This window comes from Scardinius erythrophthalmus (assembly GCF_964197995.2).
Source record: "Scardinius erythrophthalmus genome assembly, chromosome: 19".
Classification (NCBI taxonomy): Eukaryota; Metazoa; Chordata; class Actinopteri; order Cypriniformes; family Leuciscidae; genus Scardinius; species Scardinius erythrophthalmus.
In genome coordinates, this window is record NC_138239.1 from 15,329,843 (window position 1) to 15,348,894 (window position 19,052).

Genomic DNA, 19,052 nt, shown 5'->3' on the forward strand with positions numbered 1-19,052 from the left:
ATCAACTTATGCAGAACAGCTCTCGGTTTGTGTGTATATATGAAATCCCATATGAACTCCTAAATCAAAACAGATCACATCTGACTGAGGCCAGACCACTCCAGTTTCTATTAATAATTACAGTTGGATAAAGGTTTCTGGGAATAGAGTGTTCATTCTACTTAGATTTTAATAAGTTTGTGACATTTAAACCAAGAAGGTGAGTGTTAGAACAGGTGTTAGAGGACAGGTGGGCTTCTGATCTTCATAGAAACCACGTCACCTGAAGCCAAAGGTCACCATGTCAAGCAAAACTTTCTGGTGATACTAGTGTGTGTGTCATACATGGATGACTGTGTCTTGCTCACTGGTGGTGAGTGGTGTTTTTTGATGAACAGATGAACAAATATTCAGTGACTCCAGGGATAACCCAGATATGAAGGGAAGCTCTTTTTATCAGAGATATAATTGCATCTGTGCAAGTTTTGGTGTGTTTGTCTGTATTGGCAGCGCTTCCCCGGGGAGTGGAATAATTAGCAATCAGCTGATGACTTTATCGAGAAAGAGAGAGAGGAGTAATGAACTTAAAACGAAGGAGAGGTGAAGGAGTGAAAGATAGATTAATTAAAAGAGAGATAAGAGGCGGGGAGTTAGACAGAGGGTGTAAAAGGAGATTCGCACACACACACACACACACACCGTACTGAAATAACACATCAGTGGATTAAGAAAAGGTCACGTCCGTTAGGTACCGTGTGTGCTTGTTTTGTCTTTTTTACCCTAAATACACTTTTCCCTCAACATTCACATGTCTGAAGTTGCCTCAGAAATATTTAGCATAATATTTGCCGGTTTGTGTTGAGAGGAAATGGTTGTTTCATTTAATAAACAGTCTGTGTCATGGAATTTTAGAAGTCGTCTCTTCTGTAGAGTTTTAGAAGGTATTACAGTATGGAATGTAAGCTTAAGAAACATTCCAAAATGCCTTATTGACAATGTTAAAATGTATTAAGGTTTCTGTAAGAGTTAGGTTTTGGTTATAGGGGCATAGAATCTCATCAGCTCAATAGAACGTTCCCACCATGATGGGAAAACAAGCATGTGTGTTGTTTATGCCTTGGAGAGGTGTAAACGAATCCATGCAGGATGTGAGGCAGAGCTTTTTTTAGTATCTCCAGGTCTGCTGGCCTGGAGACTGTGACCCCTTACTAGAGCATTCGATTTAGCTCTTGGTCTCTGCCTTGAGACAGAAGCATTTATATACTTTGGTCTGCTCCATTTTTTTTCCAGCTGCAAATGCAGTTATTTGTCACGCCAGTAAACCATAGCTGACCTGTGTTTTATCACTGAAGGAAGTTCTCTCTCTCTCTTTCTGCAGTGTTAAAATAGAGTTAATGATCATTATCAATTTGAAATGAGGAGCTTTGTTGAGAACTAGAAGAAAACAAGGTAAAAGCTTTTGAGCTGAATGAAGCTCCTTTGTGTCAGCCTCAATAGAGCTAGGAAAGGAAAGCTACTGGGGAGACAGTGAATATCAGGTGTGTCTCAAAGATGTCTCTCATTTTCACTCCTTTTCTGAGTTTTCAAATTTAGTTTTCAGTATTACATTTGCTCAGAAAATATCAAAAGCCAAAATATCTATAGTGATTAAAAAAGAAATATGAATAACTTAATACAATACAATTAAATTTAGAGAAAGGCGAAAAGAAAAGAAATTAAATTAAGCAAGGGCAAGAAGACATGTAATCTCTCCTCCTTATCTCAATTAAAGTAGCGATGCAGAAGCAGAAGTAGCGACAGCTCTTGTCTTCCATATTGTGATGTACATCTAGGTGTAATGTATTATCAGGAAAGAAAAAAATGAAGGGCGGGTACTACCTATTGGTTGTTGATTGGATTTTGAAATGTGGGAGTTGCACTCAAAAACGGAGGCAGATCTAAATGTGAGCTTGCACTTGATTATACAAAAGGTTTTAGAGGGGTAGTTCACCTTAAAATGAAAATTAAGTTATCATTTACTCACCCTGGTGTTGTTCTAATTCCATATACTTCATTAAATGGCAGTAATGCCAGTAAATGGCAACCAGTATCAAGCTTTTTTTTTAAAGATGTAAAGGTATCACAGAATGATCCCATGAGACACGTGCCAGATATTTTGGGGGTATCCGATAGAGTTTATTGAAAACAAACCGAAATTTAATGTAGTATTTAATGAAATTCTTGACCTTGGCCGTTGGTCTCCTCTGCACGGCTGTATAATGACCTGTGCTTGAACTGCACCATAATGACCTATAAAAAGACACTTTGGTAGTTTTCTTTGGCAGGGTGTGAATATTGAAGATATTATACTAAATGACATGACCAGTGTGTGTATGTGTGTCCTGTTTGACCTTACACATCCTCATTCTATTTATTTCACATTTACATATGTTTCTGTGACAACGGCACATCTTACTTTCAAGCTCTTCTGCATAAAACCTGCTTGGAAACACAACTGTATCCTTATCCAAAACCTTAAACAAAGCAGATAATTGCTCTCATTTGAAGTGAAATCCCTGCAGCCAGTGCTGTTAAAACGCCAACTCTGTCAGATCTCATTGTTTTACTCAAAACTGATGTGTTCATAGAGGATCTATCCCTCTATCCATCCACATATCCATCTATCTATCTATCCATCCATTCATCTATCCATCTATCTATCCATCCATCCAATCACCTTTTTTTATTTCTCTGAATATGTATTTCCACCTGCTGTTTTTTTACATTATGTCACTCTGTCAGGAGGGGAAGTGACACACTTGTTTAAAATAACGAGAAGTGAGCGATCGTTGTCACACACGCATCCCTTCCTTCAAAATTATTCAGCTGCGTGCCTTGTCATATCCTCTCTCTCACACACCTGAGTCCAGTAAGTACATACTTTTATGCCTCAGATGGACTAACTGAAAACATTCAGCCAATTCAAACAGATCTGAGGTTGGATATGAGCCCTTATTTGTTTTGTTTTTATTTGTACTGAACTTCATGGCTGGGTGAGTTGTATATTGGCTGAAGTGAATCTGTTAGTGGTCTGGGATTCAATGTTTATCTTTAGGGATGTTACATAAGATTTGGCGCATCAGTATGTCTGGTTGCCACTGATCCTAAGCGGCCACCATAATCCTTTAATTAGACTATGATCTACATGTTCCAGGTATTACGCATGAGAGTGTGTTTGAGTGTATGTAATCTTGTTCTTACTTCAGCTTGTGGATTCAATGGTCTGAGGGCTGTTAACTGTGTGTAGCGTCACTCTTTTTAAGGAAGTGTTTCATTGAGAGGGCTGAACGAGCTGAATCAGCCAAGGAGTGAGTGGGTTAGATGAACTCAGTGTTTGTAGATCTCTGGATTGTGCATCATACTCCTCGGTGGGTGGAAGCACTTGCATTTTTAGTAAATGTTCTCTATTTTCTCTCTCTCTTCCCTGTAGGAAACCGCTGTGTTTGAAAAGGAGAAGGACATCATCTCTATAGTAAGAGATCATGGGTCTTCTGTTTTCACTCTTACTTTCCGCATGTCTGTTGACCCTTATGAATATGAAGGTTTTCTTTATTTTAATGCTGTCAAATCGATTAATCACATCTAACATCAAAGTTTGTTTATATAATATATGTGTAATAATATACACGCGCACACACACACATACATATATATATATACACATACATATATGTGTGTGTATATATATATATATATATATATATATATATATATATATATATATATATATATATATACACGTATATGTGTATATATATGTATATATATATATATGTGCGTATGTATATATGTATATGTATGTATATATATATATATATATATGTATGTGTGTATATATATATATATATATATATATATATATATATATATATATATATATATATATATATATATATATATATATATATATATATATATATATATATATATATATATATATATATATATATATATATATATATATATATATATATATATATATATATATATACTCACCTAAAGGATTATTAGGAACACCTGTTCAATTTCTCATTAATGCAATTATCTAATCAACCAATCACATGGCAGTTGCTTCAATGCATTTAGGGGTGTGGTCCTGGTCAAGACAATCTCCTGAACTCCAAACTGAATGTCAGAATGGGAAAGAAAGGTGATTTAAGCAATTTTGAGCGTGGCATGGTTGTTGGTGCCAGACGGGCCGGTCTGAGTATTTCACAATCTGCTCATTTACTGGGATTTTCACGCACAACCATTTCTAGGGTTTACAAAGAATGGTGTTAAAAAAGGAAAAACATCCAGTATGCGGCAGTCCTGTGGGCGAAAATGCCTTGTTGATGCTAGAGGTCAGAGGAGAATGGGCCGACTGATTCAAGCTGATAGAAGAGCAACTTTGACTGAAATAACCACTCGTTACAACCGAGGTATGCAGCAAAGCATTTGTGAAGCCACAACACGCACAACCTTGAGGCGGATGGGCTACAACAGCAGAAGACCCCACCGGGTACCACTCATCTCCACTACAAATAGGAAAAAGAGGCTACAATTTGCACGAGCTCACCAAAATTGGACAGTTGAAGACTGGAAAAATGTTGCCTGGTCTGATGAGTCTCGATTTCTGTTGAGACATTCAGATGGTAGAGTCAGAATTTGGCGTAAACAGAATGAGAACATGGATCCATCATGGTGGTGGTGGTGTAATGGTGTGGGGGATGTTTTCTTGGCACACTTTAGGCCCCTTAGTGCCAATTGGGCATCGTTTAAATGCTACGGCCTACCTGAGCATTGTTTCTGACCATGTCCATCCCTTTATGACCACCATGTACCCATCCTCTGATGGCTACTTCCAGCAGGATAATGCACCATGTCACAAAGCTCGAATCATTTCAAATTGGTTTCTTGAACATGACAATGAGTTCACTGTACTAAAATGGCCCCCACAGTCACCAGATCTCAACCCAATAGAGCATCTTTGGGATGTGGTGGAACGGGAGCTTCGTGCCCTGGATGTGCATCCCACAAATCTCCATCAACTGCAAGATGCTATCCTATCAATGTGGGCCAACATTTCTAAAGAATGCTTTCAGCACCTTGTTGAATCAATGCCACTTAGAATTAAGGCAGTTCTGAAGGCGAAAGGGGGTCAAACACAGTATTAGTATGGTGTTCCTAATAATCCTTTAGAATCAATGGCACGTAGAATTAAAGGGATAGTTCACTTTGAAAATAAATTTTGGTATGTTTTAGCTTACCTCAAGGGCATCCAAGATGTAGGTGTCTTTTTTTCCGCAGTAGTTTCAATTTGGATATTTTTAGGTCAAACCGTTCTTGTCTGTCAGTCATATAATGCAGGTCGATGGTCACTGTATCAAAACACAAGCACAGAGTCCAAATTAAAACAATTCCCCATCGTCCAAATTAAACAATTCCCCATCGTAAGTACACATTGATGGCCTAAGACACGAAACGAGCGGTTTGTGTGAGAAAATGAACAGTATTTGTATCGTTTTTACCTCTTGTAACACAGCACACGTGCAAATGATCTGACGGCGCGGGCGGGTATAGATGTATACATAGATGTTGCCTTGGCTACGGTTTCGTTCCAATGAACTGCAGTAGCAAAGGCGACATCTAGTGTATACATCTATACCCGCTCGCGCCGTCAGATCATTTAGACGTGTGCTGTTTTCAAGAGATAACAACGATATAAATACTGTTCATTTTCTCACACAAACCGCTCGTTTCGTGTCTTAGGCCATCAATGTGTACTTACGATGGGGAATTGTTTAATTTGGACGATGGGGAATTGTTTTAATTTGGACTCTGTGCTTGTGTTTTGATACAGTGACCATCGACCTGCATTATATGACTGACAGACAAGAACGGTTTGACCTAAAAATATCAAAATTGAAACTACTGCGGAAACAAAGACACCTACATCTTGGATGCCCTTGAGGTAAGCTAAAACATATCAAAAATTAATTTCAAAGTGAACTATCCCTTTAAGGCAGTTCTGAAGGCGAAAGGGGGTCAAACACAGTATTAGTATGGTGTTCCTAATAATCCTTTAGGTGAGTGTATATACACACACACATACATATATGTGTGTGTTTGTGTCTGTAAACACAAGCTTTTATGTTAGATGCGATTAATCATTTTGACAGCCCTACTGTAAATAAACATTCTTTAAATTTTTGTTTGTTTACAAATGTAATGCATATCATAGTTCTCATGTGACACAGACACATGATAACTATTTTCATGGCACAGAAATGACACACTTCTGATTCTGTGATATGCTTTCATTTACCACAGAAAGTAATTTTCACTCACAAAAATAGTTTAGTGTAATAAGTGTACAATGAAAGAGCAAATGTGCATCTTGTATTTTTGTTACAGCACTTTATTAAATATTAAAAATATGTGATGTATTTTAATGTTTTTGAAAGTCTCTTATGCTCACCAAGGAAGCCATGATATATTATTTTAGGATTCTTTGAATACTGTAAAAGGTTTAAATGAAACAGCATTTATTTGAAATAGAAATCTTTTGTAACATTATAAATGTCTGTCACTGTTGATCAATTTAATGTGTCCTTGCTGAATAAAAGTATTAATTGCTGACCCCGAACTTTTGGACGTTAGTGTAAATTGTACATGAAAATATAACTCACTAAAATCCAATTATATGTACGACTATATTCATTACTTTAGAAGAGATGATCCATCTTCAGTTAAACTGACATGTGTTTTTCTTTTTCTGTCTTTCTGTCTAGTGTCGTCAGTTTGTAGCAGTGTGTGATGAGATTTTGACCGTTAGTCCATTTACTCTTCTTACCCATACTGCACAGCTGGAGAGTGTTGAACTGGTCCCTGCCTCACCAGGAGATCACGTGGTAATGCATCTTATCATTCATAACTCAAATTATTTACAGTAATTCATTCTTTCTCTGTTTCATCCTCTATGTTGTCCAGTTCGCTTCCCTGTTTTTCTCTGGCTTTCAGCAGTAAAAGTATTTATTTAGAATAGATACTATGGTGCTGTTAAATTTACTCCTTAGTTTGGCAAATGTTAAAGAACTAACCATGCCTAGTATAGAGGTACAGATGGAGTTTCTGAATCTGCACTCTGTCTGTTTTATCTCTTTCATTAAACAGTGTTAATAAATCATTTCTTTCTACCCAGACAGTCCTTGCACTTTGTATTATATTCAGCTAATATGTTGCTAATATGTTGTTTAATCATGTAAAGCTCCTCCTTTCTGTACCTTAACAACACTATGCAGCTCCACAAAAAAAGAAGCTTTTCTGTGAGGTGCCTGTTTTTAATTTAAATTTAAACCTATTAAACCCATAGTATAATTAGTTTAAATTTGCCCATGCAGTTCAATTAAGAACAGCCATACTCTGAGAAACTTGATTAGTTATAAAGGCTTACATAGTCTTTTGTCATGTTTGACAAATTTGAATTTAATTTGGGGCATTTATGTTGTGCGTGTCTTCACAAACACGCAATGCAACATGCATGATTACATTGGCAGTCATCCACAAACCATTTGAGGAAATCTAATAACACATTTTTTTTTACACTGTTTAGTACATTATACTTTAATATCAAAGGTATATCTGTCTTGTGATTCTTGCCAAGAAAGACCCGCCTCTGCTGTTTCCAGGAGCGATATTGTTGCAAGAACAAGAGTCAGAGAATATAATAATTGGACATGATTGATTATTATTGATCCCACCCTGATTCATTGTCTCTTTAGCAGGAGGTCTCTGTACTTACAGTACATTTTCAGCAGAATCAATACTATTTCGATCGAACTTTGTCTAACATCTGATACTGCAGTCGATTTATTGACCAATGCCGGTTTGAACATTCTCCCTCAGTTCTCCCTTTGAATTTCTTTCCATAATGCTTGCTGATCTAGATGGCAGGAAGGCTAAATATTACAGCCGAATCTGCAGGGTTCACCAATTAGCAGCCCGGATTTTCATCTCTTTTATATAAGCCATTGAATTCTAGTTTAGCTGAGGTCTAAGATTATCTTGGCTTGATATGCAAATTATTTCTTTCACATAGGGAATTGAGATCACCACCACAGGATCCAGAAATCATTTTGTCACTGGAACAGCAGCTGAGGTAGGACAGGTTGATGGTACCCCAGCGCTTCTTATATTTTGGAAGATGGAGAAGTATAATTTCATTTGTTTAGGTAGAAAATTCGTGTTTTTCTTGCATATACAAATTTAAATCACCCAGTCTGCTGTCAATGATCCCATAAATTAATCGACACATACAGAATGTCAGTCAAACTTGACTCTCAGAACAGTGTGACCGAAATCTTAACTTCCTCCTTGTAAAAAAGTGGGCCATTTTAAAAGGTGTCTTAAAATGAGAATCTTGAGTTTGAATTTTTTTTGCTAATTTTTCTTTCCTATATAAAAAGAGAAAACTATGCTTCAAAGTAAAATGCCTTATGGTCAGAAATGGGGGAGGAGGGGAGTTATGTCATTTCCTTTAGTTTCATTTAAATATATTGGATTCAGAAAAGAGGCACATTTAATCACTCACTCACCTACACCTCTTCACCTTTTAACCTACACTGTTATTTAAAATAATTAGTTATCCAACCTTAAAGATGTTGATTTTGCATACTAAATGCACTTGGTTTCAAAAGCGGCACTTGTCAGTTTGAATGGGCATGATGCTTCTGTTTGTGGGTGGTTCCTTCTACGCCATTGCAATTTTTGGTACTGATATACTCAGTTGAACATCTTCTGTTGTACATAATCATAAATCCTGTCTTACAGTTTCCTACAGAGATCTCTGAGAAGATTTTAGCGGGAGATGAGGTCATTCAGGTCAACGGACAGATAGTAGTAAGTAGGAACTGTTCAATGCTAATGATAACTGTACTAAATAATAGTAAAAGGTTATTTACATAAAGACTTCTGTAAGGAAGGAAATTTGACAGGGTTTTAATGAGAGGGGCTGAACCCTGGGTTAGCACAGTGAGACTCGTCCGTCCATTTGATGACCTGCCCGCTGGATTTGAGCAGATGTCTTTTGTCCACTAAATTGGATTATTGTTATTTTGTGGCCCAATGCCCTATTATTACTGATAGGCACACTAGAAGAAAGACAAACGTTGATGCTTCTTGATGTTAAACACTGAAACATTTTGAATGTAACAGGTTTGGCAAAATGTTTTGAAAAAGAAATGTACTCTGTTTTTTTCAGTTTTTTTTCTAACTTTTTCAAACGAAATGAATAAATAAATCTAGCACAGTTTTCTGAAAATAACTCATAGAAAGGTGACGCATCAAGCATTCAAAAGAACCTCCATTTTGGATGCAAATATACATTTATTTAACACAATGTAAATTATAAATCCAATTCCAGGTTGGCTGGAGCAGGACAAACCTTGTTAAAAAACTAGAGGAGAATCCAAATGGAGTAAATCTGGTTTTGAGGAGGCTTCCAGGTTTCCTGAAACGCAAAGAGAGCCGAGCAAATTCTGAGGTACTAAAGGCTCATCCTTTTACTATACATATCATACATACATACTTTATAATACTAATTAGGCAGTTTATCTCAATGACTCTGGAATCAGTTTTTTAAATCCTTTAGGGTTTCAGCTTTGTTCACACTGGACTCATATTTGATTTGGTTATCAAATCCAATCTTTAGGACTGAAACCAAATCATAATTATGACATAAAAAGTAGTAAAAAAAACAACAACAAAAAAACATTATGACATAAAAAGTGAAATGATGAGATAAAAAAACCTGACTGGCATTCAGGTAGTTTTAACGACAAAATACTTTAAAAAACAAACAGATTTCAAACCAGTTACGAATGTGATTTGGATCGGGCTTATAAACATTTTTTTGGGGGGTTGTATTCCATTCATTTGGTATTGCTGTTTGTCTAGAAAAAAGCTGAATGTGTTTTGACAGTGTTAATAATAAGCTTGAAATGAACACATGAGTCTCATATGAGGTGCTGCCAGCGTTTTACACTGTTGATTCTTTTAGTGGTTGCTTTGCAACAGTTTTATTGACATCACATGTTCACACGTCACACGTGGTTGTGTTTGTTCGATGAGTACATTTCCTCTTTGTGACACTGCGATGAATACACATTCTCTCACACATACACATTTACAATAAACGTTTTCAAATGAAAGAAACAATCGTATTTTAATTTGAACTTGTTTATTGAGTGCATCGTCATGACAACAGTGACTTCCTACCCTCCTGATATTACACACACACACACACACACATGCACATATACACACTCATACAGGTTGGATGACTATTATACACTTCCGATCAAAAGTTGGGGTCAGTAAGATAAAAAAACAAAACAATTTAATACTTTTATTATAGCAAGGATGCATTAAATCGATAGAAAAGTGACTAAAAACTTTTTTAATGTTACAAAAGATTTTGATTTCAAATAAATGCTGTTCTTTTGAACATTCTATAAATATATATACTGTATATAATATATATATATATATATATATATATATATATATATAGAGAGAGAGAGAGAGAGAGAGAGAGAGAGAGAGAGAGAGAGAGAGAGAGACTGTTCTCCTTGCTGTTTGATCTAGTATGTGTGTATTTCCAGTAAAATTAAAAAAGTAAATTTTCTGAAGCAGTGTGTGATGTAGCAGTCATGTGGCTTTTACAATGATTGGGTCTGTTGGTTACCCTGAGGGACTGATCCTCAGGGTTGTGCAAAGAGCTCAGACTTAAATATGTCTCTTTTTTATTATGTTTTAGATTTAGTTTTAGTTATTTTAGTACTCAGCCTAAACAAAAATAGAAATGTTGCCTTGACAACAATTATTTTTTTATAATTTATTATATTTCTGTTAATGTTTCTTTTATTACAAGTAATACTTTTTTATGGTTTTACTTTTTGTTCTAGTTAACAATAATAACCCCAACACTTAGACTTTTAAATAAGGACACATAGACATCTATTGTTTTTATGAAGCCTAAAGCTAAAAGTAAGCTTTTGCATTTTTAGAATTAAAATAATAATAATGATTTCTTGGAACAATTTTGTCCCCAAAGTATTGCTTTATAAACCCACACACAAACACAGGCACTAGCACAGTCTAACTGGAAATGGACATATAAATGTACTAATGCATGCCACAAACTAACCATGGTCATTCACAAGACATGAACATACACATGACCTCATTGTCACACATCTTCATGTCTCGCCACAAAAAAAAAACACTTGCCACATGAGAGGTGTCACTCTCTGAGGTGACATTGGGTTTTTCCAAACATCAATCTCATCGATTCTTTACTTTCAGAGAGCGGAGGAAGAGGAAGAGGAAGAAGAGGAAGAGAAAAACAGACATTCTCTTTTGGGGAGGGTGGCAGCTTCAGTCCGTTCTCTGTCCTTCAGGTGAGTTTGGCCTTTTCAGCTGAATTTCCTCTGACGCTCCTATAATCACTATATGCTGCTGTTTCTGATGCTGAATTTCCCCTGACGCTCCTATAATCACTATATGCTGCTGTTTCTGATGCTGAATTTCCCCTGACGCTCCTATAATCACTATATGCTGCTGTTTCTGATGCTGAATTTCCCCTGACGCTCCTATAATCACTATATGCTGCTGTTTCTGATGCTGAATTTCCTCTGACGCTCCTATAATCACTATATGCTGCTGTTTCTGATGCTGAATTTCCCCTGACGCTCCTATAATCACTATATGCTGCTGTTTCTGATGCTGAATTTCCCCTGACTCCTATAATCACTATATGCTGCTGTTTCTGATGCTGAATTTCCTCTGACGCTCCTATAATCACTATATGCTGCTGTTTCTGATGCTGAATTTCCCCTGACCCTCCTATAATCACTATAAGCTGCTGTTTCTGATGCTGAATTTCCTCTGACGCTCCTATAATCACTATATGCTGCTGTTTCTGATGCTGAATTTCCCCTGACGCTCCTATAATAACTATATGCTGCTGTTTCTGATGCTGAATTTTCCCTGACTCCTATAATCACTATATGCTGCTGTTTCTGATGCTGAATTTCCCTTGACGCTCCTATAATCACTATATGCTGCTGTTTCTGATGCTGAATTTCCCCTGACGCTCCTATAATCACTATATGCTGCTGTTTCTGATGCTGAATTTCCTCTGAGGCTCCTATAATCACTATATGCTGCTGTTTCTGATGCTTCCTCTGACGCTCCTATAATCACTATATGCTGCTGTTTCTGATGCTGAATTTCCTCTGACGCTCCTATAATCACTATGCTGCTGTTTCTGATGCTGAATTTCCCCTGACGCTCTTATAATCACTATATGCTGCTGTTTCTGATGCTGAATTTCCCCTGATGCTCCTATAATCACTATATGCTGCTGTTTCTGATGCTGAATTTCCCCTGACTCCTATAATCACTATATGCTGCTGTTTCTGATGCTGAATTTCCCCTGACGCTCCTATAATCACTATATGCTGCTGTTTCTGATGCTGAATTTCCTCTGACGCTCCTATAATCACTATATGCTGCTGTTTCTGATGCTTCCTCTGACGCTCCTATAATCAATATATGCTGCTGTTTCTGATGCTGAATTTCCTCTGACGCTCCTATAATCACTATGCTGCTGTTTCTGATGCTGAATTTCCCCTGATGCTCTTATAATCACTATATGCTGCTGTTTCTGATGCTGAATTTCCTCTGACGCTCCCATAATCACTATATGCTGCTGTTTCTGATGCTGAATTTCCTCTGACGCTCCTATAATCACTATCACTATATATGCTGTTGTTTCTGATGCTGAATTTCCCCTGACGCTCCTATTATCACTATATATGCTGCTGTTTCTGATGCTGAATTTCCTCTGACGTTCCTATAATTACTATGCTGCTGTTTCTGATACTAAATTTGCATGATTTCAGGGTCTATACAACCATTTCAAGTCTCCCATATGATGTTTGTTGTTCAAGCATTGAGGAGAATAAATTATAGTAGCTATAGGTTTTACAATGTGGTAGGACATACTGTAATAGGATAGTTTTGTCTGCTTTTCTTAGATAACCCATGATGCTTACCACGGATTCTGTGTTTTCCATCATTTTTCTATTTTACAGTAAACTTACTGTGTATTCAATTTAATTCAATTCAATTCAAGTTTATTTGTAAAGCGCTTTTCACAATACATATTGTCCTGGTTTCACAGACAGGGTTTTGATTAAGCCAGGATTAGGCCTTAGTTCAATTAGGACATTTAAGTAGTTTTTATAAACGTGCCTTAGAAAGAAACATCACTGGTGTGCATCTTGAGACAAAACAATGACATTGACATATTATGTTAATCTATGTTTTAGTCTGGGACTAGACTTAAGCCTTGTCTGTGAAACTGGGGGATTGTTTCGAAAGCAGCTTTACAGAAAATGCTACAGTGTTACAATTTAAGAAGTTTTCTGTTATCAGCCAGAGATGAGTGTTTCCATACAGCAGTAATATACAGCTATAAGATAATACATGTGTGGTTAGTTAATGTCATGTATTCAGTTAATTGTATAAGAAGTGAAAGTCTCCATTCCTCTGCCTGTGTGTTTCATATACTAAATTCTTGTTTCATAACTCTTTTCTGTAAGCTACAGTGAGGACATACGAGTACTCCGCTATCTCAGGTCTCTGTGTGTGTGTGTGTACAGCATGGCTAAACTATAGTATGTGTGCGTGTGGGTCAGCTTTCATAGCATTAAAGCTGCATCTGTATAATAGTATTGCAAAGGGCCACTTTTTTATTTTTTTGTTGTTGTCATATGCAATATGACCTTCTTTATGACCTTCTATGTACCATAGATCAGCATCAGACGGCACACATTTCAAACGGGAGAAATCAGCGCTCTCTAGTGATCAAAGCTCTGGTGAACATCAGTCAATCACCTTAAAACGCCACCAGCCAGGGGCAGGTAAAAGTCACTGCAGATTGAACAAAAAACACTGAAGACATCAGCCCCCATTATGTATGCATAATGTATGCAGATTTTTTACATTTTGTCCACCCAGAAGTAATAAATACAAATTTTCACAAACATCACAATTCATAATATGTACATATCATATCATATCATAATATGTCGATCAAAAGTCTGGCTGCTGTACATTATTTTTTTTTAAATACTATCATTTAGCAAGGACTCATTAAATTGATCAAAAGTGACTGCATGTTTCTTGAGCACCAAATCAGCATTTTAGAATGATTTCTGAAGGATCATGTGACACTAAAGAGTGGAGTGATGATGCTGAAAATTCAGCTTAACATCACAGGAATAAATTACATTTTAAAATATATTCAACTGGAAAACTTTCGGTAGCTTTGATTTAACATGATCATTTACTTTTTAAATGATATCTAAAAAGTTAATCTTTTTAGGTATCAGAGATAATAAAAAACATAGTTATTAGAAATGGTTCCAGATACAGAACCTCTATATAAAATAGAAAATTGTCCCAAATATTGTTCATCAGCTATATTTGTCTAGTTAACAGCACGGCTCTACCAGCTAAACTACCGGTAAACAGCATAAGCTAGGTTGAAACAGCTCTATAATTCATGTTACTTAAAGGTAGTCTTTACAACAGCCATAGTTTCATTGGTTCTGTGTTGCTGAGCACGTATAATTGTTTCTTAGTTTATAGACTATACATTTAAAGCTGCATCTGCAGCTTATAAGCTCTATAAGATAAATATAATTCTGTCTTCACACTTATAGACTCTCAGCGTGCGAGTCGAAACAGTTTGGAAGTCAGTTCATCTGCAGTAAGAAGTCCGTCCCCACAAGACCAGGAGCTCAAACGAGCCAGCACCAGCTCCTGTCCTGACATGGCAGGACTAAGAGTAAGAACACTAAAAATACATTCATTTGGTGTGACATCCAATTCAGTACACTTTGTTCTTTCTCCTTGTTAAAGAGCAAGATGCATTTTGGAGAGATACTATAATGATTTGTCACCCATGTGCCCTTGCGTATGGTACACTCGAGTGCATCGTGAGTCATTGAGAAGCATCTGCTGATGCATCTCACAAGAAAGTGTTTTAATGCGGCAACTGTGATGACATCAGCAGAAGTTGATGTTCTTTGAACCATGTGATCTCAGAGTAATGATAAGTTTCTTCTAACCATAGGAAGAAAAGGAGAACAAGAAGAGCTCTACTAAAGGTCAGGCATGGATTTGTTCATTCACTAAATTCTAGAACACCTAATTTCATCTATTGCAAAATAATGAATCTAACCTGATTCGTATGTATACTTAAGGAACACGGACAGCGATGAGCCGCAGGAGGGTGTCCTGTCGTGAACTTGGCCGGCCAGACTGTGACGGTTGGCTCTGGAAGAAAAGAAAAGAAGCAAATGTCTTCATGACTCAGAAATGGCAGAGATTTTGGTTCGTCCTGAAAGGTCCTACGCTGTATTGGTATAACAGCCAACAGGTTAGTACGAGTTTACTTGTAAAGTGGTTGAATTACAAGTAAACTTATAAGTGGATGCACAGATTAGCACTTTATAAACACAAGTAACATATTATATTAAAAAGTTTTTGTAAAACTAAACTCTCCTTGAAAGTGTTTTCATCTTTACAAGGGATGCACAATTTATCTTTACAATATTTGACGATATTAGAGTTTTTTTTTTTTAATTTAGACAATATTGGATGTTGTAACAGTCTTTAATAACAGTGTTAAATATCTGAATATTCATTCTTCCTACTGTACATTATAATGTTGTGATGCCAACTTGTTGCATTTAAAAAATTTAAATTTATTTTTAACAGTTTTGTTTTTTAAGGGAAAAATGAGAATGCTGTCGTTTACTCACCCCTCATATCATTCTAAAACTGTATGACCTTCTTTCTTCTATGGAACATGAAAGAAGATAATTTGAAGAATATTGGTATAAAAAAACAAAAAACAGTTTTGGTTCCCATTGACTTCCATTGTATTCTCCCTGCCCCACACACACACACACACACACACACACACACACACACAATGGAAGTCACCAGTGGGAAGCAAAACAGTTTACCAGCATGCTTCAAAAGATCTACTTTTTTGTTCTGTAGAAGAAAGAAATGCATACAGGTTTGCAAGGACATGCGAGTGAGTAAATTCATTTTCATTTTTGGGGAATTATCTATCCCTTTAATGGCACTAAGTGTCATAACTAAATGACACTAGTTATCAGTTTGTCGGTATCTGACAGAATTTTAATATCTTTGTTCCTCTATTTTGTACAAAATCAGTTAAATTAGATGTACTTAAAACAATTATTGAACCCTTTTGTTTGTGCAGGAGGAGAAGGCGGAGGGCTTAATCAAGATCGGAAGCTACAATATAGAGAGCGCGGGAGAACACAAGAGGAAGTTGTGAGTATCTTCTACACTATACAAAACATGCTGGCAGTGGTTTACCCACTCATTATTTGCTGCTGTATCAAATTTAAAGAAAGCTTATCTATTGACTGAACAACATTAAGCGTGATTGTTTGTGTTCACACTATCATAAAGAAACAGAAGTCGCCCTGCTCCTCGGACTCTGTGTTTGTGTTTGGCTGTGAGAGTGAGAGTATCTGGCACAGGAGGGCAGTTAGCTGGAGATGTGTGAATAACAGAATTACACTTTACATTCCTCAGATCTTCCCCCGCAGTCCACACACTGTACAGCACAACCTGCCACCATGATGACAAATGAGTTTTCATTAAGCTGCTAAAGCTTCTGCCCTAAGATTAATGGTTATTATCATCTGATCTCTTTCTCCTTTTCTCCTAGTGTTTTTAAAATGCGCCACCAGCGATTCCAGAATTTTTTCTTCGCTGCTGAAAATGTAAACGACATGAGCAAGTGAGTCTGGCTGCATATAAACAAGCATTTTCTCTAAACGACAGTTAGGTCTTAGAGAGCATTTTGTAAAAATAATTGAGTTGCGAAATGTCACAATGATTAGATCTCGCTGTGCACCTGCAGTATCTTCATGTGCAAATGACTGCGCTTTGATCTGTGAATTTAAATAGATGTGTTAGATGAAATGACATTGTATTTTTAAAGGTGGAGTGTAACACTGTGATGTGAAAATAATTTTTTAAAGTTTAATGCACATAGCCAAGTATAATAAGTGATTCACGGGTTGACTTAAAAAAAAGTGTAAACACTGTGGGGAATTCAGAACAAATTGCATATACTGACAGCCGAATTGATTTGTACACTCAAATCAATGTGTTTTATTTATTAAAAAAAAAAAAAATGCAGATCAGGTTATGATGAAACACGCTCACAAATCTGTGCTTAGTGCAATTTACACAATTGTGTAACCTGATCTTGTGTGCAGTTGACTGTCACAATCTAGCAGACTTGATCTTAATCATGAAAATAATACCTTTAATTGCATGTCACATATTACTTTATATTACTGAGGCTAAAAAATGGTACAACATTTGGGTAACAAGCAAACGTCTTAGTCTACTAGCTTAGCATAACGCTAATAAATTTCAATTTTCTTGAGATAGAATTTTGCATTTTGAACAGGGTGAAGGGGACAGCAGGATTTTTTTGGGAAACCTGCTTGGAAACCAGAAATTTCACCATTAATATAATTTAATATAATACAGTAAATAAGCTGGAAAGGCTTGTATTTGTTCTTTAAAAACATGTTTTGTGAAAATAACTTTTTAGTTTAGTTGATAGCATTGATCAGATAATTCAACAGCCACTGCATGGCACCTCTGCATAAATTCAGGGTTGAGCATCTTATGTAATAGCACTACAGATTGGTGCTCTCTTTTACACTGCATGGTTTTGTCCAATGACCAGTCAAACTCAGGTGCTTCATACCTCTAATAATAGAGCTGATGATATGATGTTCTGGAGAGAACCTTGGGCAGTTATGTTAACTATCATGTATCATTCCCCCACTCATTTGCCAGATGATAATATTAGACCAATCAGCTGACTTGGTCTCATCTGAAGAGATTTATGCCATTTATGTCCATTATTTACGGGCACGACTGTACAGATATTCTGTTGCCAAGTTGCAGTGGTTGAGCTGAGCTTCAGTATGAAAAGCTTTGAACTCTAAAATGACTCTTAATGACTTTGACCTCTTGAGCAACACTTGAGGAGCTGCAGTAAAGCAGTGAGTCAGATACAGAGAGCAACAGTCTTGGTCTGCGGCACTGGAGACAATGTGAATGCCAACGCCTTTAACCTATTAAACACTCCCACCTCATGTTTACCTGCCTATTATTGCTCTTTTCTACAGCACACACACATAATCATTTGTTTTTACGCATGCAGGATCTCTGACATGTCACCTATGCCCCCTACTGTTCATTGCCTAATACAACATGATACAAATCACTTGTAGTGCAAATTGGAAACTGGTGATGGTGAGACATGTGGATTGGTGATAATTTATCACTGATAAATCAGTGTTTTTGACTGCTTTTGTTCTCTCTCTCTCTCTCTCTCTCTCTCTCTAAAAAGATGGATTAATTGCCTAATTGCAGCCATTCAGAAAAACAAGAAAAATGTCCAAAGTCAGCCAGACAGTGAGGAAGGTAGGCAATTATGTGTTAACGCATTTTTCATAGTATATATGCCAATACTTTTGCTGTTTCTATGCAATATTTTCAATTTACAGTCATTGAGGATTTTGATTTAATTCTGGCATAGAATTTGTAAAGTCCAAACTTGATGCATTCATCACCTTATGTAACTTATTCTAATGTTCTTTCTATAAAAAAAAAATGTTTCCATATTCCTCAAGTGTATTTGCAACTTTTTACTTGTCTTTCAAGTGCATTTGTAACCTTTCTCTGTTATGTTGTGTTCTATAAAAAAAATTCTGTCAGTGCTGGATTCATGAATGATGTTTCTGTTGTCAGACTGTTACAGTGAAACCGAATCTGAGGAGGAAACATCACGTTCACCTCTTTCTCATCGGAAGAAACTCAATACGGTGAGAATAAACATAGACACA

At 36.5% G+C, this 19,052-nt stretch overlaps 1 protein-coding gene across 6 annotated transcripts in view; it reads left to right on the forward strand.

The window, feature by feature from the left end:
• Positions 1-19,052, forward strand: part of cnksr1 (connector enhancer of kinase suppressor of Ras 1) — a 31,252-nt gene that overhangs the window by 9,442 nt on the left and 2,758 nt on the right. For 2 of the 6 annotated variants that reach the window (XM_081394167.1, XM_081394171.1), the window contains 15 exons: positions 3,449-3,490; positions 6,792-6,911; positions 8,099-8,158; positions 8,830-8,898; positions 9,422-9,541; positions 11,365-11,459; positions 13,674-13,703; positions 13,879-13,988; positions 14,793-14,917; positions 15,206-15,239; positions 15,336-15,511; positions 16,370-16,443; positions 16,847-16,918; positions 18,557-18,630; positions 18,958-19,031. In XM_081394167.1, the coding sequence (XP_081250293.1) occupies positions 3,449-3,490; positions 6,792-6,911; positions 8,099-8,158; positions 8,830-8,898; positions 9,422-9,541; positions 11,365-11,459; positions 13,674-13,703; positions 13,879-13,988; positions 14,793-14,917; positions 15,206-15,239; positions 15,336-15,511; positions 16,370-16,443; positions 16,847-16,918; positions 18,557-18,630; positions 18,958-19,031 (1,275 nt within the window). The remainder of the gene's footprint in view (positions 1-3,448; positions 3,491-6,791; positions 6,912-8,098; positions 8,159-8,829; positions 8,899-9,421; positions 9,542-11,364; positions 11,460-13,673; positions 13,704-13,878; positions 13,989-14,792; positions 14,918-15,205; positions 15,240-15,335; positions 15,512-16,369; positions 16,444-16,846; positions 16,919-18,556; positions 18,631-18,957; positions 19,032-19,052) is intronic. The other 4 variants (XM_081394168.1, XM_081394172.1, XM_081394169.1 and 1 more) reach the window with 3 other exon arrangements.